This window comes from Chionomys nivalis, chromosome 7, assembly GCF_950005125.1.
Source record: "Chionomys nivalis chromosome 7, mChiNiv1.1, whole genome shotgun sequence".
Classification (NCBI taxonomy): domain Eukaryota; kingdom Metazoa; phylum Chordata; class Mammalia; order Rodentia; family Cricetidae; genus Chionomys; species Chionomys nivalis.
This window is the reverse complement of record NC_080092.1, coordinates 98,792,344-98,814,950: the sequence shown is the minus strand read 5'-3', so window position 1 is coordinate 98,814,950 and position 22,607 is coordinate 98,792,344. Positions and strand designations below refer to the sequence as shown.

At 56.6% G+C, this 22,607-nt stretch overlaps 1 protein-coding gene across 6 annotated transcripts in view; it reads left to right on the top strand.

Annotated features, from left to right (window-relative positions):
- The window catches only part of Rbfox3 (RNA binding fox-1 homolog 3), a 424,564-nt gene extending 402,501 nt beyond the window's left edge, over positions 1-22,063 (top strand). For 2 of the 6 annotated variants that reach the window (XM_057775782.1, XM_057775783.1), the window contains exons 5-14: positions 6,162-6,299; positions 8,172-8,225; positions 8,981-9,073; positions 10,336-10,396; positions 14,649-14,702; positions 14,790-14,922; positions 15,352-15,532; positions 16,623-16,687; positions 17,696-17,774; positions 19,235-20,578. In XM_057775782.1, the coding sequence (XP_057631765.1) occupies positions 6,162-6,299; positions 8,172-8,225; positions 8,981-9,073; positions 10,336-10,396; positions 14,649-14,702; positions 14,790-14,922; positions 15,352-15,532; positions 16,623-16,687; positions 17,696-17,774; positions 19,235-19,279 (903 nt within the window). In that variant the 3' untranslated portion in view covers positions 19,280-20,578. The other 4 variants (XM_057775780.1, XM_057775779.1, XM_057775784.1 and 1 more) reach the window with 4 other exon arrangements.
- Positions 22,064-22,607: the final 544 nt, after the last annotated feature.

Sequence of the window (22,607 nt, the reverse complement as noted above, 5' to 3'; positions counted from 1 at the left end):
ATTTCCTCATGGAGAAAGGAGTGGGAAAATAGAGCCGCCTGGGTGGGCTGTGTCCCACAACCCCCTCCCAGGCTCTGTCCTGGAGCCCCCTCCCAGGCTCAGGCCTCTCTGACTCTTCCCATTACGTTCGCTGTGGGCCTTCCCCTCCTTGTTCTGGGGCTTTGGGTTCATCCACCCATCCCTGCTGGCTCCATCCCAGCAGCTGACTGCTGGCTGGCAGGGCCTGGGCAGGAGGCCAGCTCGCTCTGCTCTCCCCAGGCAGAGTGGCACCACCCTGGCGTCTCCCCAGGGGTCCTCCAGCTGTGCTCCCTTAACCTTACCCCCACATTCAGCCTGCTTCCACAGATGTGGTACGGACCCAAATACTGCCTTCTGTGCATGGGCAGGGGCCTCCTCCACTATCCCCACCATCACCTCCAACCCTTGCGGAGAGTCTGCCCACTGTAGCTGGGCTACACCTGACCTTATTCCATGCCCAGCCAATGGTCTTCCTACGCCGGCACTGCCTGCCTGAGCCTGCTCTGAATCCGACAGAAGCCCCACTCCACTGCATCTGATCCCCCCTCTCCCAGCCACCAGGATTCTTCCAGCTGTGGGCCACAGGCTGAAAGAGCCAAACCCCTGGATTACAGAATTGGAGGTCTGACTCTAAGTCGTTAAGCCCACACATACCCCCTACACGCTCGGGATAGACAGGTGACCCCAAAGTTAAAGCAGTTCACCATGAATGAGCACAGCCATGTGGTCCAGGTCTTCTCTGCTAGCAGACAATCCCCTCTGACCAAATCACTTATAGACAAATGGGGGGGGGTCCTCTCATGAACCATGGGCCTTCAGCTGGTCAGAAGAAGGTCATTGTCACACATGACATAAGGAGGGCACAGATAACTTTATAATACAACAGTAGACCTCTGTATACTTTATAATACAACTGAGACCTCTGGACACCTTGTGGCTACCAGACCGACACAACTACCAGGATCTGAGTCAAATTCTCTGCCCTGCATAATGCAGGCCGAGTGCCAGGCTTCGAGGCAGTTCTGCGGTGCAGAGAGGGTGTGACCAGCCCTGTCCTTTGGGTTCCTCTAGTCAAAGGCAGAGATGTCAGGACTCTGGGAGCTGGGGCAAGGACTGGCTGCCAGGGAGCACCAGGAGCAAGCTGAATTTTGAGGCTTGGCACCCAAGGGACATGCCTGTACCAGAAAATATCAGATCCCCGTGGAACATGCCCTCTGGACCGCCCTGATCTCGGTCTCAGTGTGCAGGCCCTATAAAGGTGTCAGGGTCAAGTATCAGATCTTCTAAATATGTCTGTTTCACCATGAGGGCAGATCTGTCGATCTGACCTGGGAAGGTAGAAGGTGCTAGACTAGCAAGAGGACATTGAAGACACTGAGGAATGCCCCTCTCTCCAAAAAAACCACAGGTGCCTGGGGGCCTTGCTCTCTGACCGAGGAGCATCTACCCACCTTACGAGGGAACTCAGTGGAGGACAGGGGTGCTTTGTTCTAAGAATCCAGAAGCTGCTCAGCCCCTTCCTCAGAGGAGCTGCCTGATCAGTGGCGAAGCCAGCATCTGCTGGCTAGGTCCGGTGTCACCAACTTATCACGTGGACATTCAGAGAACTCTGTCCACCCACTCCAGCCTTTCCCTCAGCAGCCTGAAACTGGGCTTGAGTCTAGAAGCTTCTCCCATCCGGCTCAGGACCTCCCTTGAGTTCCCATGACATGAGCACCAAGCGCCCTGGTGCCTCCCCCACCCCCGCTCTCAGGATGTGCATACACCATCATCCCATGCACCTCATGGACATACACACACACACACACACACACTCCAAAGGGGCTCCTCTCCCCCAAGAGATTTCCTTCTGCTGATGAGGAGCATTGGTCCACATTCTCACCTCACTGGTAGTGACCACTAAGTCAGCTCTAAAAGACTGACCCTGCTCCATGCCAAAGGTGAACCAGGAGGGAGCAGGTGGTCCAGCAGCTGGTACAGCTGTGTGGCCTGAACCTGATATATCCAGCAGGCTTCCCCACTTGGAGCATTCCCAGCTCAGAATTGGGGACCCCTGTTCCTGCCAGCTCAGGACTCTTCCCGACAACCCACTGCCCAGACAAGATGCCCAAAGACCCTGAGTAGCGAAGGGATAGCTGACCCTGAGGGACCCAGCCCATCAGCTGTTACTCTCAACAGCCTTGGCCACCAGGGTCCTCAGAAATTCTTAGGCCTGTTTCAACGGTTTTCTCTTTAACCCCAGTGACATATACCCATGCTCATTCCTGATACAGCTGCTCATTGCCACACAGGAGACCTCTATGTGGGTCCCATCATCTGGAGATCCCTTCTGATAGGGCCATCTCCATCTGTGATCCCGTCAAGAAGGCTAGAGAGCCCGAAGCTCCTATAGGTGGATAGAGTCCCACATCTCTCACCATCCAGGGCCACCTGCTGAAGGCAACACAAAGTGTTCCGGTGAGCTCTACAGCATAAAAAAGGTTCAGCTCACAGGAAGAGGAAACCCCTCTTCAAGCCCTCATTCATTCACTCGAGGTCACGTGAGTGCCAGGCTGGGAGGGCTCACACCCAGTCCTTCCACTCAACGGAAGCTCTTGGAAAGACTGGTGGGCACCTGGAAAATCCCGGAACAAGGCCGGCAGTAGCTGTTTCTGGCTGTGGGTGCATAACGAGGCTTCTTCCACCAGGAGGTGAAGCCTTGGGTCCCTGGCTCCTGGGCTTTCCCCAATGGCAGAGCAAAGTAGGCCCATGGGATGAGAAGGAAGGAAAGAAGGTTGAGAGGTACGAGCCCCTGAACCAGGTCCAGTGGCACAGCTCAGAATCCTAACGGGGAACCAGTCACTGCGGTTAGTCAGCTGCTGACGCCGCATGCAGATGTGCAGCCGGCCAGCAGAGGCGTGGTGTGTCACTCAACATCCAAGCCGAAGCACAGAGTCTGGGGTTCTGAAGAACACTCAGAGAGGAAAGACACCTCCGGGCCACATGCAGGGAACCCCTCCTCCCAAGCGCGTTGACTGTCCACTGGAGTGGCCGGGTCATCGTTCGGATCCTCCGAGGGAGCAGGAGGGACGGAGAGGGCTACAGAGTGGAATTCCAACAGCTAGTTTAGTTTATGCCACATCAGCCAAGCTTGGCTCCGGACCAGTGATGGGGTGGCCAGGTCCTTCGGCTGCCCAAGGTCCTCCTAGGTCCCCTCTGCTCGTCCTTCTCACTGCTCTGTGTAGGGCCTGGCAGACCCAAGCGACGGGAGTCAGCCTTCTTGACTCTGCCTTAGCCCCGGGAGCTGGCACCCAGCCTTGAAGGGGTAGAGAAGGGAAAACAGAAGGGTCTGCGATGCCCAGACCACGATACAGCAGGGGAAAGTCACGAAAGCAAAGCCACCAGCATCCTGGGAGAGGTCGGGGGCCTGTGGTGGCTGCTGCTTCTCTGCATCCGAAGACTGCAAGCAAAGGCCTGGAGGGAGGGAGGGAGGGAGGGGGGGGGGAGGGAGGGAAGGAGGGAGGGGGGGAGGGAGGGAGGGAGGACAGGCAGACTCCTTACTCAGAAGGAAGGGTCAGCCAGGCTACCCTCACCACCATGGTAAATGGTAGGAAGGCCTTGCCCCTTGCAATCACAATAAGGGGTTTCTCAATGCACCTAACAATTTCATAGGCACCAAGCCCATGTACTTGCCTCTGTACACTGCTGAGTAGGATGGGGAAAACAAAGAAGCCCAGACACCCCAGCTTCAGTAGTGCAGTCTTGTGGTTCCCCCTCTCTGGCCAGCTTGCTTAGGCAGGGATTCCTGAGCTACAGTAGCCACCTGGCGGCATTCATTGCTGCCCTCTGCTGGTCAGAAGCCATCATTGCAGATGCCCTAACAAGGCTGGATTCCTCCAACCCAAGATGATGACTTAATTAGTAGGGACACCTACGGCTGCCTGCTTCGTGGCTTCCACGGGGAAAAGGGGAACCACACCTGCCATGAACAGAGTGTGGAGTTCATACCTCAGAAGATCACAGTGCACCCCTGGAGGGTCCGTCAGCTCCTGGAGAGAAAGCCTACTGCCCTGTATTGCCCCACAGAAATGGACCTGGTGCCTAACAGACCAGACATGCACCCTCCTGCCCACTGTGGCTGTTCCCACTACCTGTGTTTTCCTGCCCAAACCCAGCTCTTTTCATCGTGTTTCTGGGTAGTTAGTGAGCCCCAAACAATAGCTTCCCTGCTTGCCAAGGTCTTCTGACCACCCGGTGCCTCTCAAAGGTACTGGGGTGAGGGATGCCATGCCTACAGCTCCGATATGGGGCTCAGAAGACACACCTTTACACATTAATAGTTCAGACACAGGCGACTGGTTTGCTGAGCTATACATGGGGCTGTCCACATGAGTAGGAAAGAGGGAAGGGGGACTCCCACGCCCATAGCTGTGCCGTGTCCTGACCTCCCAGTGTTCCAAGGCAGAGGTACATCTGCAGGATATTCGGATGTGAACTCTGCAGCCCCACAGGCCTCCCAGTGCCACCCCAGATGGTACCTGGCCTCTGGGAGCCGTCACCGGCTGCCTAGAGCCTACTTAGAGCCTCTTGACTGGACACGGGACCATGAAGGAATGGTCTGCCTCCTCATAAAGAGAACAGGAAGGCCAGGGAGCCGCTCACACTGGAGCCCAAAGGACCACCCCTTGCCCCTGAGATATGGCATGTCTGGGGAACACTGCCCATTTGGGCTCCATCTTTTTCAGCTACGGCACAGACCCAGGCACAGTAGTAGCCTTGGGCACAGTCTTCCTGACTACCTTGCCTCCAGGAGACCCATACCATCAGCATTTCTAGAGTAGAGTGTACCCTGAAACAGCCTGAGAACACCAGCACTTCCTGGAAGCCCGTGGGAAAGGGACGCTGTGTCTCTCCCATCAACCGCCCAGCGGCTGCCTCTGCTCCTTAAGCCACAATGGGAACCACAGCGACCAACACTTACCTCAGTACCATTCAGTATCACCACCTATGCCCCAGAAAGACTCAGAGTTCAATGGATGTATCTGGGAGGTGATCCCTCAAAACCATAGGGGCCAGAGATCACCGAGATTGGAAGAAGGCCATTAGAAGGTGTGTTCTTAGCCTGGTGTTGCCACATAGCTGAGCTCAGGCCCACTGGGCAATAGCAAAAAGAACCCCGGGTGGGAACTGGGGTGCCCACCCCCTGTGTGTCCTACCTCAGAGCTCCTGTCCTGCACACTAAGACTTTGAGGATGGGTAGAACTGACTGGCTAGGTAGACTGACGAGTGTGTGACCTGGCTGTGACATGAGCCCTCAGGCCAGGGCATCCAGGAAATGAGCTCCTCTGTCTTTGTCCAGACACCTCTCACCAGCCAGAGCTGAGGAAGCGCTGGCCAGTCTGTCTTCACTGCTGCAGAGGAAGCTGAGGGTGGGTGAGGCTGAAGGCCAGCCTCACTGAAGATGTCTGCACAGGCTGGGCCTCAGGCATGCTGCCCCTAGGCTCCCAGTCCTCCTGCATGAGCTATAGCATGGTGGGCTTGAAACCTGAGTCCTTTCAAGTTCCCTGCCAGGCAGTGTTTAGTCTAAATGAGGACAGACTAGGTGCAGCTGACCCCAACAACTAGAGCAACCCCTGGGGGTTGAGTGAAGCGGCATGGCTGGGTCAGAGGAGCCTTGGGGGTCAGAGCATGGCATAGCACACCTGGCAGATATCTGTACCTTGGAAGCTGCCCCTAAAACCAATCCGATTCTGACACCAGAAGGGCCCCCACTCCCAGAACTTCTTTGAGAGCAACAGAAGTGTGGGGCTAAGAGGTCACTGAGGGTTGAACTCAGTAGAGAGAGCCGTGCTGAGGGAGCTCGTAGAAGACCTGGCCAAGGAGCATGAGCTCCGGCGGGAGAGATGTAGTCTCACAGGCTCACAAGGACAGTAAGGCCGGGCCTCGGGTTGCCATCTGAACCTTGAGAATTGTCTACTGGAGTTCTCTTGAGGATGGCTGGCCCGCGGGGCAGGGGGGTTGGGATGGAGAGAGAGAGACGGATGGGTGGGCCCGCACAGTCTCCAGGGAAACGGATGGGTGGGCTCACACGGTCTCCAGAGAGACAGATGGGTGGGCCCGCACAGTCTCCAGGGTCACCTTGCAACCTCGCCTTCTCTCTGCAGCAGGCAGATGAGGCAGCCCAGACAGACAGCCAGCAGCTCCACCCTTCTGACCCCACGGAGAAGCAGCAGCCCAAACGACTACATGTCTCCAACATCCCCTTCCGGTTCAGGGACCCTGACCTGCGGCAAATGTTCGGGGTGAGTGTGCGCACCCCTGCTTCTCTGTCCCCACACCATCACTGCAGAGAGTCTGCACCAGGAGATAAAGTCACTGAATTCCTCTCATCTGAGTTCAACTAGCTCTTCCCTGGGGGGTGGGTACCCAAGCTTAGGGTAGGGGTTTGGTGAGGGCTGTCTCTCAAGCTTCACATAATCAAATGGTTCTCACTCCCATATCACCTGTTTCCCGGGGCCATAGAGTCCCTAGGCCCCGGCAGCCTGCCTAAAGGCAGATTCTGCTCCCCAGAAGAAGGTGCCTGGAGGTAGATCCTGGTCCCCTGGCCTTACACAGCTGCAGCCTCTCCTGTGTGTTTGGGGCTGACATGGTTTCCCTCTTCCAAGCTTTGTCCTGACTCCCCAAGGGAGGGCCAGCTCTCAAATACAACTGATTGGAGCCAAGCAGGCAGCAATGTCCTTCCCAGGTCCTCTGGGTGTGGTCGTAGATTTTGCCCTGCTGGGCTCCAGAGAGGGCAGTACCCTTGCAACCCCATGCCGGGCTTCCCCGGAGGCTTGCCTTGGATCTGGACTCCAAGCCAAGTGCTAGTGTCTGTGGGTGGTGTGGCCGCCATGAAGCAGAAGGCTGGGGAATACAAGACAGTTTCCTGAACTCCCTGGGCCTGCCCTGGCTGCAAAGGACCATGTAGCATGCCTCTGTTCCTTCTCTCTGTCTCCGCCCTTGCCTCAACTCCCCTCTCTCTGTCAGCACCTGCTCCCTTTCTACCACACAACCAGCAAGTCGGGCCCTGAGCCTCAATCCCTGCTCAGCCTGGGATATGCAGGGCAGTGCAGGGTACCTCTGAGAGGCCCTAGTGTGACCCTAGAATTGCATTCCCAATCTTGAGGTGGATATCGCTGGATCGGTGCGGCAGGCATAATTCAGGAGCACCGGATGATGATGCTAACAAGCCCTCTTGATCCGGGGTTTTGGGGGACCCTGACGTTAAGTAGGTGTCACTATAAACAATCTCTGACCGGGGCCCACACCCTGCACCTACTCACAGGGGTGCTAACAGACAAGTAGAAACCAAGTGTCACGTTTCTGGGCTCATAGAGAGTGAGGTAAAGGGTTCCCCTCCTCTCAGAACCTGCAGACAAGGCCCTATAGCTACCTTGTCCCCCGGCCCTCAGGCCTTCTTGCCCCATGTAAGGAATGTGGTAGGTGAGAGAAGTCACCACCAGTTGCTGCCCTCGCTGGTGGTATGTGGAAATGTGGGTCTCAGGTTCATGGTCTCATACACCACTGAGGCAGACAAGGCTGACAGTCTAGACTCCGGGCTCACTGCGGAGCTGGAAGGGATCAGCAGGAGCCAGAGCAATGTATCCTGCACGGCAGGGCAATCCTGTACTAACACACAAGCCTTTTCCACAGCCCCCGGGACAAACAGTACCGAGTCCCAGGCGTCACCCGTATAAGGATCTGAGCCCCCCACATCCAGTCCTATTCTTGGTCCCTGGTCCTTCACGCTAACATCTTCCTTCCCCTTGCCAGCTCCCACCCTCTTCCCCACCTCGACGGGGTCTGAAGCTTCCTTATCCCAACCAAGGGTCCTGATCTATCAACTCCACTGCCATTTTCTGGCCCCAACACATGACTGACCCCTCCTCCACAAGCTCATTCAGGCAAAGGCCTCTCAGTGGATTAAGGATGGCACTAATACCTCGGGCATTCCATCCCTGCTGTGGCCACCGCCCGAGGGAACCCTGGTGCTATGCCGCGTGCTCCAGAGGAAGAAGGGGAGGGTGTCCCTGGGGTCCTCTTTCCCAGAGTACCTTGGGAGTGGAATGGTTAAGGCTGCTGCTGTCATAACCTCTTTCTCCTGTCTTCCACCCCTCCTCTCTCTGTCTCTGCAGCAATTCGGGAAAATTTTAGACGTGGAGATCATTTTTAACGAGCGGGGCTCCAAGGTGGGTGCCGCACAGAGGCCGCCACCATTACAGCGCGCCGGCTGTAGGTCCCGCCAGGCTAACGTGTGAAATGTGCGTTTCCTTCCTGGAGAGCTTCGCGCCCGCTCGCTCGCCCGCCCGCCTGCCCGAGGACCCCTGAGCCACACGGGTGCTTGTACTCCCTGCTCTTCTGCCCCCGCCCCCAGCTGTCTGTTGTTGCTGCCAGGCTGCTTCTCTTTCGGGCTGCCAGGACCTCCTGCTTGCACCCCAGAGCCCCACTGCTCCCCAGCCCTGGGCCTGGGTCCCCAAGCCCACCCAACCACTCACAACCCTGGAGGCTTGTGGGAGAGGCTGAAGAGTCTGTAGATCGGGAGGGCACCCAGCAAAGAAAAGCTCTGCTCCTCTCTCCAGGAAGACCCTGGACACACACCCTGGGCTCTCAGAGCAAAAGTGGGGGTGCTGTTCCCCCATGGAGCCCAGTCTCAGCCCCTCACCCCGAGGTGGGGTTACAGTGACAGGCATGGCCCCTGGCCAGGTTAGCGTCTCTTTGGCCTGTCCTGGGAGATGTCAGACATGGTGGGCTCAGGCTGGGCTCAGGCCCTGCCCTTGCCTGGGGCAATCTCCTAGCGCTGGCACCAAGACAGACTTCTGACACTGGGGGCTCTCCTTCACTCACCTGACTTGCCCCCTCTCTCTCCCTCCCTCTCCCCTTCCCCCCTCCTCTCCTCCCCTTTTCTCATCCTGTCTTCTCCTGTCTGTCCCTCCTCTGCTCACAGGGTTTTGGGTTTGTAACTTTTGAAACTAGCTCAGATGCTGACCGAGCCCGGGAGAAGCTGAATGGGACGATCGTAGAGGGACGGAAAATTGAGGTGCTCAGATAAGTGTGCGGGGGCAGCAGGGCAGGGCAGGGAGGTCCCGGGCAGCATGCCCCACCCCTGGGCCCCCCACCAGCCTGGTGGCTGCTGCCCATCCTACAAAGAGCCCAACAGGGGCCTCTGGCTGGGAGAGGAGCTGCCCTGAGCCTGACCTCCCAATCATCAGCTTCACAGCTGAGCCTAGCACGGGTCACTCTGGCCACTGGAGGCTTGCGGCTCCCTCTGAGGTCTCCACCTCCTGACCTCCTTCTGTTTTTCCTCCTGGAAGAGCCCTGTCCCCATCCACACACAGGAGGCTCCAGAAAACATGAGGCCAAGGGGTCTCAAGGGCTGTGAGCAGCCTTGCCTGTCCCTGACAAAGAGGGTCCTCCCGTCAGGCAGCCTCAGCTGCCACCCTCGCTGAGCAGAAGCAGAAGTGGCAGCAGCTGGCCAAAGGCTAGCAGTGAACAGACACACCATGTCTGCCCCTTTCCTCCTTGTTGGCTCTTCAGTGTGGCTTCGGGGTCCAGAGCTGGGCTCCCCCAGCAGGCCTGAAGCAGAAGGGGTGATGATTAAAGAGGGGCCTAGAACTGTAGGCGCTGGAGGAATCCTGACCCACCTGACCCAGCCCAGTGCCCAGTGCCTCTGAGACCTCTGCCCAGGCCTCTAGGCTTATACACAGAGCACCGAGGATGCGTGTGACCCAGACCTCTTCCTCGGGCGCTGCCTGAATCATTTCTGCCTCCCTTACATCCATTTGGGCCACCTCTGTCCTCTGTGTCATGGCCCCTCCCCCAGACAATCTGGCTAGGCCTTATGTGTCTGGAAAACAAAACCCAACCCCTGGGTTCTGTCTTTCTAATGTTTCCCTGACCCACCTTGCCCCTCCCCCCATTAAAAAGTTCCATGCTTCAGAGAGAGGTCAAAGACCCTGATCCCAGAAAAGAGTTGCTTGCCCATGGTGGTAGGAGTAGCCATCCTGCACCCACACCCAGGAGGGCTTGGCAGCTGCCTGGAAAAGAATAACATGGAGCCTGGGCCACCAGTAGGCCTAGGACCATCTCCAAGGGCCCCCGCTTACCGGCAGTGTTGGGTCTGTTTACTGGAACTGCTTCATGAAAACCACCATTGTGGGTCAAGGGTCCTGGACCCCAGCTAGATAGCAGCTTAGGCGCCTCAGTGGCCTTCCTCCCCAGAGGCCACACCCCAAGGGTAAAACCAGGGTGGCTGCGGGCCTGCAATGAAACTGACACACTCATCACTCTATCTCCGGACAGGTTAATAATGCCACAGCCCGGGTCATGACCAATAAGAAGCCTGGGAACCCATATGCCAACGGTGAGAACCCATCATGCTTCAGGGACCGGAAGCAGAAGCCTGGGGAAGCTGAGGCAGCTAAAGGCCAGCCTTTCCAGCTCTAAACCACCGCCCCCATCTGGTGTCCCAGCTTTCCCGCTTCTGTCCTGTCAGAGAGGAGTGGTCATCACCCTCCCCACCCACATAGCTGGTGTCTCCTGAGTGTCCACACTGTCCAGTGTCCACAGCTCCCAGAGGCCATATAGAAAGGCAGTGGGGGCAGACGAACCGTGGTAACTTCCTGGAAGACTAGAGTTGAGTCTAGAAGGCTCTGTGGTCTAGTGCACTGTCCTCATTCACAGGTCAGGGAAGAAGGGATCAGGGACTTTAGTCAAGCTTCTAGACATCGCTGGATCCCAATCTTTTCATCTATGAAACAGGAATGGGGGGGGCGCTGGGGATGTGTCCCCATTGCAGAGTATTTGTGTGGCATACATAGAGCCCTGAGCTGCATCCCTCTGCAACGAATGAACCCATGGGGGTGCTACACATCTGTAATCCCAGCACTTGCAAAGTAGAGGCAGAAGGGTCAGAAGTTCAAGGCCTGCTTGGGCCACATGAGACCCGACATCCACTACCTAGAGCTAGGGAATGACAATGGCATCTCTAAGGAACACGCAGGGCTGGGGACACAGGTGTCAGTGTTAAGTAGTGAGATGCTGATGATGAAAGCAGCCTTGGACTTCAGCATCCGCTCCAGCTCCCAGCTGGCCTGCACTGTGAGCTAACAATATGGTTGTGTGTACACACACCTGATAAGTAGTTTGCACCCTTTCCTCCAGTCCACCTGTGCTGGTAGCTGGCTCCACCGAGACTTTTAGGGGATTACCAGCGAGAGCTCTGCCCTGAGGGTAGCTGGTCGTGTAGCAGAGCCTTTTCTAGCTCTGGAGGCCTGCTGGGGAGCAGCGTCTGTAGCTGGAGTTGGGGTACTCACACATAGACAACACAGAGTGACCTGCCTCTGCACAGAGGTAGGATGGACCACATCTCAGCTGCCCTTGTCTTCAGCGATGGGTGGTATGCAGAGCTGGGGGCCCCACTGGTGCAGAAAGCCTGCCTGTGGCAGAGCCGTGGATAGAGCTGGCACATGGTCAGACAGCGTTCGGGGTCAGAGCTTGGGTGAGAAGGTGTCCTAGTTAGGATGAACACCAGGACCAAAATCAGCTTCAGGAAGAATTTATTTGCCTTACGCATCCTGATCGCGATGCATCCTGATCACAATCCATTGCTAAGGGAACCTGGAGGCAGGAACCGAGACAGTGACCATGGATGGAGGAACACTGCTTTTTGGCTTGTTCACCCCGGCTTTCTCATACACCTGCCTGGGGTGGTACTACTCAGGTGTGCCGGGCCTTCCATCAATCATTAATCAAGAAAATGCCCCACCAGCTTGCCTACAGGCTAATATGATGGGGTCATTTTCTAATTAAGGCTCCCTCTTCCCAGATGACTCGAGCTTGTGTCAAATTGGGGAGGGAAAGAAACTCTAACCAGCACAGATGGGGACTCTGGCCAGTTCCAGCTTAGGACTGGGTATCCAAGACTTCTTCCCCCTTTTGCAAGGATTTGGTTCTCAAAATTCTGAGAACTCGAAGGTGTTCTGGATTGGCCTGAGTCCCTCGGGAAGCCTGGCCAACTTGTGCTGGCTGGTGCTTAGCACAGGCGGTAAAAGGGTAGGCTTTTTTCAGGCGAGCAAGCTGTGGGGTTTGTGGGTGCTGTGGTTTAAGCAGTGGTCATCATGGGGAAAGAGCCCTACTTGGTGGGGGGGGGCTTATCGTGAAGTCGCGACTCAGACACACTGACCCTACAGCATCCCAGTCAGCCACCGCATCTTCATCAATTAAATTGATAGCCTTCTTTAGTATCTGGACATTCTAATGGCTCAAGAACATGAGCTTGATCCTACACAGGGCCTCGGTCATAATCTCCTGATTCTGCAGTTTGGGGTAAATGGGTGCAATGGTCCAGCCATCGTGATCGCCTGCCACTGTGAGCCACGGGCACCTCAAATGACTCTCTGGACCCTGGACTGGGCTATAGGAGCAGAGTCATGACATGCACTAGAAAGTCTGTCTCCAAGATCAGCAGCCACCCACACTCAGCAGCTGCTCTGTCTGCAGCCACTGCACACGAGCCCTGGCAGGGAAGGGACCTGCTGACTTCTGTGGCTCCACAGGGCTTGGGTGGTCCACAGCAGCTGTGCCACAGCTGAGCCCCTTCCCACTCTTTGCTTTAGACCCTTGAGTCCCACCACTGTCTGGGTAGAGCGGGAGAGTTGAGGAGTGTGCTATGCAGAATAAATCCAACCCCAGCCGGCTCCTCGGGGTACTGATGCTGGCTGGTGTCAGGAAGTGAGGGAGGCAGAAAGCCCTGCTCCTCGTGCTGTGGGAGAGCTGCGCTTTGGTGCCTCCGCGTGCCAGGCAAGCATCCCAGGGCTTCAGAGAGACAGCCCTGGGATCACTGCAGCATGGTGAGGAGGGACATTGACTCGTGAGGGCTTTAACGCTGAGTACTGTGAAGTTCATCATTGGGGGTGTTGGGGTCCCTGCTGCAGGAAACAAGCCCACCACGTGGTACCAGGTGCCCTACTTACAGTGGACACAGACAGTTGTCCGGGTGGGTCCTCGGGCTCTCTGTTAACCTATGGGGTTCAACTGAAGCAGAGCCAACAGGCAGGTAGACATTCTCAGCTCAGAGTGCCTGGGGTCCGAGACAGTATGCAGCCCCTGACTCTCCTCTTCCGGGATGGACCCAGAGGAGCCTGGAAAGTCGCCTAAGTCGCCCAGAGCGGCTCCAGAGTTCTGCTTCATTATCATCCATCCTGGAAGATGAGATTCTGGGGTACAGTCCCCCAGGCTTCTTCCCTGTTAACTTTAGCTGTCTGGAAGATTCCAGAATCCTGGTCTGTCTAGACTCAGGTGGGATTCTAGTGCCCTGAGGGTGGAAAACGCTTAGTCTCACACAGGTGGATAGCGTGCCTGCACGCTCCCACTCAGGTGCCGCTTGTCCACATGCCCTCCCGTGGGCTGGAAGAATTGGGATTAGGAACTTCACGTGTGGTCTGCTATGGTCCATCACCACCAGCTGACTGGTAGCTCGGGTCCTCTCTGTGCCTCCCCACCAGGATCTGAGTAGACGAGGAGATGAGCCAATCCTTCCTCACCTACCGTCTGACCCATAGCCCACTGGAATCCAGCCGGACCCTGCCTCTGGGGACCGCAGGGAAACAGGGCTTTGCTCCTGAGTCCCAGTGGGAAAAGAGGACTGTCCACCTGGAAGAAGGGAGCGGTGGGGGGGGGCGGTGCAGAGTCCAGGTGTAGTCCCAGGGAGAAGCGAGAAAACCCATCTGGCTTGATAGTATGGGTTTGAAACCCGCTTTCTTCCACACACACACACATTACCAATCTGTGTCTGAGTGTAAAATTGGGAGCTTGTGACACCTGCCCCATGTATGATGAGAACCTCAGGAGTTAACAGTGTTTTTGGCACACACCAAGTACACAGGGCCTAGCAACCATCACTATTTTAACATTTTAGTGTGTGTATGTGTGTGTACAAGCATGTTGAAGCACCTACAGAAATCAGAGAACAACTTTCAAGACTTGGTTCTCTCCTTCCACCATGTAGGTCCAGGTTTAGCGGCAAGCACCTTTACCCACTGAGCCATTTTGCTGACCCTGTCACTATTCTTGTAGATCTAATGGCCTTCCTCCCCCTCCTTCCCAGCAACTCTGCAGAAGGACTTGAGACGAGAGGACAGAGGGTGGGGGACCCATCATTCAGGGAAGGGAGCCCGAGGAACCTCAGAGCAGCAGGGAGACTTTCAGGCAGGATGGGAAAAAAGACACCCCCCCCAACAGTGAATCAGATACAGATATTTTCAACTTGTCTCCCTTTTCCACTGTACCCCAAGCTTCTAATGCCCCCAGGGCAAGTGTGCCCAGGAGCAAGCTGGGGGAGATCACACTGTAGGGGAACCCCAAGAACCCAGGTGATGGGCTAAAATGGGGGTTCCTGCTATTCCTCCAGTAGCAGGTGGCTGTGGTATGGGGAGAGGGGCCTGGTTGATGACCCACATCCTCTGCCCATTCCTGGACAGGGTCCTGCCCTTCGCAGAGGCCCAGTGTTAATTAATCCCCGTAGGCTTGGCTGTTTACTGCCTTAGGAGGTCCCAGGCATAAGGAGAGGTGGCAGTAGGTTTGGGAAGTCAGTGACTATGTTCTTTCCGTTCTAGGCTGGAAGCTAAACCCCGTAGTAGGGGCAGTGTATGGGCCTGAATTCTATGCAGGTAAAGGTGGGGACAGGGGCAAGTGGGGTGGGCTGAGCAGGGCCTTAGCCTCTCCTCACTGTCCTCTCTCCTATTCCTTTCCTGCAGTGACCAGTTTCCCCTACCCCACCACGGGCACCGCCGTCGCCTACCGGGGTGCACACCTGCGGGGCCGGGGCCGTGCTGTGTATAATACATTTCGAGCTGCACCACCTCCGCCCCCCATTCCGACTTATGGAGCGTGAGTACCTGAAAGGGGGAGGCTGAAGGAAAGCCAGGGGGTGTGGGAGGTAGCCCTGAGCAGCTAAGGGGGCTCAGCTGCCCTTCCAGAACCGTGGGGCTGGACAGATTGGTGGGGACCCCAGAGCCCAGCACTGGAACTGCCTGCACCATCAGTATCCTCACCACAAGGGACAGCTCCAGGGCTCACTGGCCTCTGGAGGATCATTTAGAACCACGTGTCATCCGAATGCTAACTAAGGGCATGTGTCAGCCCTTGGGTCCAGCAAGGGCCTTCTGGGAGCCCTCTCTGGACCCTTCCATGGGGTCCTGCCCTCCACTGCTGAAGGGGAAGAAAGGGGAGGTTAGCAGGAGAGGGCTGATGGGCCCCTGGGTTTTGGGAGAAAGGAGCTGACCAGCAAGGGTGTTACTCTATTGTTATACCAAACAGGGCACTGGAGCAAACGCTTGTTAAAATGCCAGTCCCGTGGGCGGGGCTGGCACCGTGCCCCCTCCCTCCTCAGCAGACACCGGAGCCGGCCTACCCCGCCTCTCCAGCGTTCCCACCACTCTCTTGTCCGTTTGCTTCCAGGGTCGTGTATCAGGATGGATTTTATGGTGCTGAGATTTATGTAAGTGTAGCCCTGGGGAGGGAAGGGTGCAAGCCCAACATTCTGTGTGTGCCTGTGAGAAGTCCGTCTGTCCTCATGGCCTCACTCAGACTCACAGAGACCATGGCAATGTCTAATGGCTGTCCCAGTAGCGCTATAAACCTAAGGCACCCTGCCTCATGTGGCAGGGGGTTATGTGAAGGGCACTGAATGGCCCTCTCCCGTTCCTAACCAGGCTAAGGGCGGCAGCCACACCCTTTGCTGGTGTCCATTCTCTCTGGGTAAAGTCCTGTCCTTCGCTCTCCCTCTGAGACTGTGCTCATCCTGTTCTGTGGCTGAGACCCTCAGTGAGCACCCCCACAGTAAACCTGTCTGTGCCTTGCCCCTGGGCGGCTACCCATAGTTAACTACCCACTTGTCTAAGGTATATCTGAACCAATCCCTTCAAGGCCCCCTTCATTCTTCCTGGTGTCCAGGACTGTGTCCAGAGTCACCAGTGGGCTTCTTATAACTGTCAGCATTCAGGCTGGAATGTTGTTGGGTCTGTGGGCTCTTACTGTGTGCCAGGACCAGCATGCAGCATACAATTGGTGCAAAATAATGTGCGCTGAAATTGCAAATGATTGTGAGAACAGACAAGGAAGACAAGGAGGGAGGGAGGGAGGGACGGAGGGAGGAAGGGAGGGAGGGAGGGAGGGAGGGAGGGAGGGAGGGAGGGAGGGAGGGAGGGAGGGAGGGAGGAAAGGAAGGCAGGCAGGAAGGAAAGGAAGGAAGGAAGGAAGGAAGGAAGGAAGGAAGGAAGGAAGGAAGGAAGGAAGGAAGGAAGGAAGGAAGGGACAAAGGAACAGGCAGCCCTGCTTCATCTTGAACAGTGCAGTCCTCAGACCTCTGTCAGCCCACAGACCAGGTTCCCAGGCCAGGACTACCTAAGCCACGCCAGGCCAAGGTGGGAGTGGCAAGTCAGGCACAGGAGGCCTGAGAAGGTCCGCAGTCCCTCCTGAGGGCCTGGCTCTGCTGGCTCTGTGCCTACCTCAGTTTCTCTGGCTCTGCCTCAACCTGAGTGAGCCCCACTGAGTCCACCTGCCATCTCTCCTTCCTCCCTCCCCTGCAGGGAGGCTATGCAGCTTACAGATATGCTCAGCCCGCAGCCGCAGCCGCCGCAGCCTACAGCGACAGGTGAGACAGCGGGCCGCACAGGGGTGCTGGGGGCTCCTAGGAGGATGGGTGCAGACAGACAGGAAACCCCATCCACCACTCAGAACCTGTCCGTGCCTGTGTCTGGTGAATGCAGGGCTAGAAGGATCCAGATTGAGGTCAGAGATCCTTGAACCAGGGAATCCTGGTTACCTCATTTTGTCTCGTGGAGCAGACAACACCCAGGTCTCAACCCAGGGGTCTCACAGTTCTCAAGGAGAGCTCTCGATGAGGAGGGTGACTGGGGGCCCCTATTTGACATCTGGAAACAACCCTGGTCCAGTTTGTGTCTGGGAGCAGCAAGCCCTCCCTCTGCCCAGCTGTGGTTGCTCAGGGCAAGTCCTCATTGAAGGCTGAGTCTAAGGCTTTTTCCTTTGGATTCTTGGCCCGGTAGCTTCAGAGCTCCTGTCTGGGCCATATACTGGATCTGCCTACAGAAAGCTGGCATGCTTGTCCATATGCCCCCTGTGGCCTGGAGGCTGCCTGCCGCTCCCCCCCCCCACCATAACGGGGGGCTCTCCAATCCTTGCTCTCCTTTACAGTCTATTGCCCCGCCTTACCACATGTGAAAGGCAGGCAGGGTGACCCAGCCTTGTCCCTAAGAATCCATCACCTCACAAGCTAGGTGAGCAGAAGGTCATCTGGGACAGAGTGCCACCTCTTGGGCCATGGTGTCCCTGGTCCCCATCCCCCATCTCTCTCTTCTCTCAAACTCTGTGCCCTAGTTCTTGCTTGAGGCAGACTCACACGAACGACACCATCCCCTCCCTGCGTCACCAAGCAGAACACATTGGCCACCTAACGAAGGGGGTGTACCGCTAAGTTCCAGAAACTTCCTTTCAAACAGAAAGCAAGGACAGGCAGCTGAGAGGGTCCATGGGGGACGAGGGGCCTCCGGGGAAGGGCGCTGGTCTGGGAAGCCTGGTCAGCTTTCGCAGCCTGCTTCAGCCGTCCCTCTCCGGCACCCTCCCCCTCCCTGCTCTTCCCTAGTTATGGCAGAGTCTATGCAGCCACCGATCCCTACCATCACACCATCGGCCCCACAGCAACCTACAGCATCGGAACCATGGTAAGAACAACCGCCCTTAGCGACGAAGACATTCGACCTGTACTGGGATGGGTGGGACCAGGCTGCAGGCCGAGGCTGAGACCTGCAGCCAGTACCTCGTTCTGGAGAGCTGGGGAGGAACTTGCCCCAGAGGCAGGTCCAACCCTCCACGATGACCGGACCTCTGGGAAGCATCCTAGTTTTCCAGAACCCAGTGACCACAGTCCTGCCTGCAAGGGCCTGGCAGTTTGGGCAGATGTAACCCATTCTTCCCTGGGAAGTGTCTGAGGTTAACCTCCCCCTCACCTTCCCATTCTCACTTGGCAGAGGAACTAAAGGACAGCAACCCTTTCTCACCACACTCTTCCCAGACTGTCCCAAGGCTCCAGGGAAATGGTCTCCAGCAGCCTCATCCACTGTGTTCAGGGTGGAGAAGACTCTGTCAGGGTGGGAGAGTGGGTGGGCTGGTGTGTCTGTGTGCATGTGTATGTGTGTGTGTGTGTGTGTGTGTGTGTACGCCCAGACCCTCTGTACCCCAGTCTGTGTCCAGTGCACACCTACTTCCTGTGCCCTAGATGCCCCCCACCCCAGGGATGTTGTATGTTTCTAGCTTGGCATCCAGCATCAAAGATGAAAACATTTGGGGGGCAGTAAAGAGAGAAACCTGAGGGGCAACATGGATTTTTTTTTTCCTACCTCCCTTGGTTTTGATTATTCCCTTGGGGATTTTTGTCTTCATTGATTTTTAACAAGCCCCAGACATCATGAGGCCTGTGGGGCTCTAGCTAAGAGGGTGCTGCAGCCATACAGGAAGAGACCAAGACCCAGGACTGCAACCTGAAGGCCCAGGCTACCCACTCAGCTCAGCCTCAAGGCAGCTAGCTGAGAGCTGTGGTGGACTCATGGACCCCTCTTGGTTATGGCTTATTTTTTCTGGCTTTTTCCTCCTGTGTTTGCTACTTTCTTCCCATTCCCTGCCAAACTTGGGGGTGGGGTGAGAACCAGATTCCTTAGAAACCTCTCTGGCAAGACACAGAGCCGAGCTTAGCAGGCCCTAGGAGCCCAGAAGCAGGTCAGGAACTGTGACCAGCAGGTGTGCCCCTCAGACGTCAGTGGCTCTGGAGGCCTGTGGGAGCATCCTCACTAGCCCCGTAGGCACGAGGAGGTATATCTCCACCAGAGCGCACAGTAGGCCCAGTTGAAGCCCCAAGAAGTGAGCCCAAAGACAGTATAGAAGTCTCAGTGGGGGGGGATCAACCCTCCCAGCCCCAAGACCACCACCCAGGAACCAGGCCCCCCATTGCCATGGTAACCAGAAACCCATTCTTCCCAACGAAGTACTATTGGGGGAAAGAAAGTGGGGTTAGCTATTTCTTTCTTTTTCTTTTTCGGTTTTCCTTAATTTTTTTTTCTTTTTGATTTTTTCCTTCCGATACCGAAAGATGGTACTGATTGGCTGTTTTTCATCTTTGATGTTGCAGGCTAGCCTCTGCCGAGGAGGGTACAGCCGCTTCACCCCCTACTAGCAAGAGACCCCCCCTCACAGCATTCATGCCACTGCTTATTCCAAACCAAACCCTCCACTCCCAACACCAGACACAGCCACCAGGAGGACAGTGCGCCCCTCCCGGTCAGCGACACGCGCCGCTGACCCCTCTGCGACTCTAAAGTCCATAGATTTTTACCTCCAACCAGCTGGTCTCCCCACCCCACCCATGCCGGTGTGTGTGTCTCTGACCCTGGTTTTCCTGTATGTCTGAACCTTGGTTTCCGTTGTTGGTGTTGTACAGCCACTTCAGGTACAGTATGCATACAGCGGGAGCCAGGCCGGGGGGACGGCAGGTCGCCCTACCAGGACCGTGCCTGTGTCGCAGGGCAACGCGGGCTCTCAGAGCTCCAGAGGTGCCACCAAACGTCCCTCTGGGTCACCTCGGTCAACCCCTGCAGGCCTGGCCACCCCCATGCTTGGTGACTGAGAGAGGCCTCGTCAGTGGGTTTCCCGGTGGGAGGGGCCTCCATCCACCTTTCACGGGGAATGTCAGGAGTAGCTGCCCCCTCTGGACTTCCTCTCAGCTGAAGTTAATGTTTCTATTAAAGTTTACTGATTATCCTCCTGTCCAGGGAGTCACGAGCACACTGTTCCCTGTGTGTACGGCTGTGGTCACCCCAGCTCTGGGTTCCCTTACAGAAATGTCCCTGCCCCAGGGTCACCCTGTATTGGTGGCTCTGGAGACCGTCCCTGAGCCTGACCATCTCCTCAGGCACCTGAAGCTGATGGCTCCAGGTGTTTGTCGTCGACCTACAGAGCTCCTCCCCCAACCATTGCAAGACTCGACATACCCATTGTGGAGGTCCATCCCAGGAGGGGAAAGGGCTCCAGTCATCAGGCCGGGCACATGTGTCAGCTTCCTTCCTCACCCAAGCCTCCGTTAGCATGTCTGTGCCTCGGTGGCCCTGGGGACCCACCTAGCTCTACTGTCCAGAGTCTCAGAGAGTATGCCAGTTGGCACCTGAGGTCAGGCCGAGAGCTCTGGAGAACTAGTCGGTGCTGGCCCTTCCACTCTGGGGGTTCAGAACCACAAGGCAACCAAAGTTGTTAGCCCCATTGTAGACAGAGCCCTGCTCCCTCTCCTTCCACGATCTCCATATCCTACCTGGTCCGCTCATCCCTACAAGATGGTCTGCTTTATGTCTAGCCTATGGTGGGGCTCCAGAAGCTGTGGGGGAAAGGTTTAGGGGCACTGTGGCTTCAGGTTGGATCCAAGCCCGCAGGCACAGTGGCCCCGTGTGCTGCGACTACCCCTCAGAAACTTTAGCCCTTCCCTTTCTGTTTCTGTTGTAGTGAAACCTTCCACCGTCTCCTTCTCGGACCATGAAGGGCAAAAACAAAAAAACAAAAAAAATCACAAAACAAAAAACAAAACAAAAAAAGATGTTAAGATCCAAGCAGCAACAACAACAAAAAATTCCAACCAAACCAAGAGGCATCCAACCAAGTCCAAGTCCACGTCTGGCGTACGCCCGCACCGAGGGAGCTCGTCCCCCAGGGGGCGCCGGAGAGTGGCCTTGCCTGGCTGGCGGTGCAGTAGGGATGCGGCCAGGCACTGGGGAAGACCTGGAGGGGAAATGTGGCCCATGGGTGTGGGGCGGGGGGCTCCGGTATCTTACCCAGTCTTCCTTTCCCACCCTGCTCCCCAGGCAGGAGTTCCTAGGGTGGAGCAGGCCCCTGAGAAGGAGCAGCCAGCTGACTTGGGCTATTGCCTGCTGAGCCCTGGAGGGGCTGGAGGCAGTTAGGGGCCAAGGGCAGCTTGTCACTCATCCCAGGTCTCCAGCCTGGCCTCCACTGAATGTGCTGCCAGTGCGTCAGCTGTCCAACCAGCCGCCCTGGGGTCCAACTCCCAATGCAAAGGGCTGACATGGCTCCAGGACTCTGGAGCACCCCATGCTCCCGCTCCCCTATGTGAGAAAAGCTTCTAGCTACAGAGAAGGAAGGAGGCCCAGCCAGCAGGGACCCAGTCCTCACGCTGTAGGCAGCATGCACAGGGGGGCCCTGGAGCACAGCTTTTGTTTGTAGTGGCAGCCTTCCTGAAGAAGGACCCAACCCTCCTTCCTGCTCCCTCCTGTAGCTCAGTTCTGCTAGGGAGCGGGCGATGACAGATGGGCCAGCCCTGGGCTGCACCTCGAGGCTGGGAGTCAAGGTGCTAGGGTCTGGAGGGCCAGGGTCAGAGCAGGACCCATGGGGAAGGCAAGGAATGGGAACGGTCTGGGCTGGCCCCGCCGCAGGGAAGGCCAGCAGGGCTGCAGCCCCTTCACTCCCTGGGCAGGAATAGTGGGTGTCACAGGAAAGCAACAGGCCCAGTGGATGGTACAAGGGACAGGTAGCAAGAAGCCCCTGGCAAGGCCGGGATAGGTGGAGTAGGATTAACAGCAAAAAAAAAAAAAAAAAAAAAAGAAAGAAACCATGGCTCCCGACGCGGCACCACTGTCTCATGACACCTCAAAATAAATCACCTCACTTTCTATCCAGCATCAGCCACCGAAGCTATGGAAACGGAACCCTCCTTTTCTATTCCTGTTGTACATAGCCCCGCGCCTGCCTCCGGCTCTGTCCTCTGTACAGAGCCCCTCGCCTTCTGCTGTTTCGGACCCTTTTCCCACAGCAGCTCGGAACCCTCATCCCAGCCCCTCTCCCAGGACTGCAGCCGAGCCCCAGGCTTCCTTTCTTACCATTCTGTATGCTTCCACGGTGTGATCATTCAAAGTAACAGTATTACTATTAAGATTAATAAAGATTTCTTTCTTCAAACCAGGATGGCTTTTTCTGATTTAGCAGTTCCCTGCACAAGGGGGGAGAGGGGGGAAGAGCACTCAAGGTCTGGGGTTTGGGGCTCAGCCCTAGGATAGGCAGGTGATAGTGGGGAGGCTGGGGACCCTCTGGGCAAACGCCTGGGACGTTCCAGCCCCCTTCTTCAGGCTGGCCTCTGCGCCTGCCCTCAGACAGACTCGTGGAACAGAACAGAGCAGCCTGCAAGGCTTCTACCAGTTGCAGCTAAGGAAACGGGCATGGTGGGCTTCCCCAGGCATGGTGTTGACGGAATGGGAGAGGTCACAGAGCCAGGGACAGGGCGTGAAGCCATCATGGTGTGGACACCCTCAACGGCGGCCCTACATTCATTCCAAGGTGAATGTGCGGCCCAGCCTTGAGCCCCAGCTTCGGAAAGAGATGGCGGCAGAACAGTAGGTAGGGGCGGCTAAGGCAGGGCCTGAGATCTGCCACGAGAGACGCAGAATCCAAACCAAAAGCTTCGGGGCTGGAGCCGAGAGCCGGATCACACCAAGACTTGCCTTCTCGTT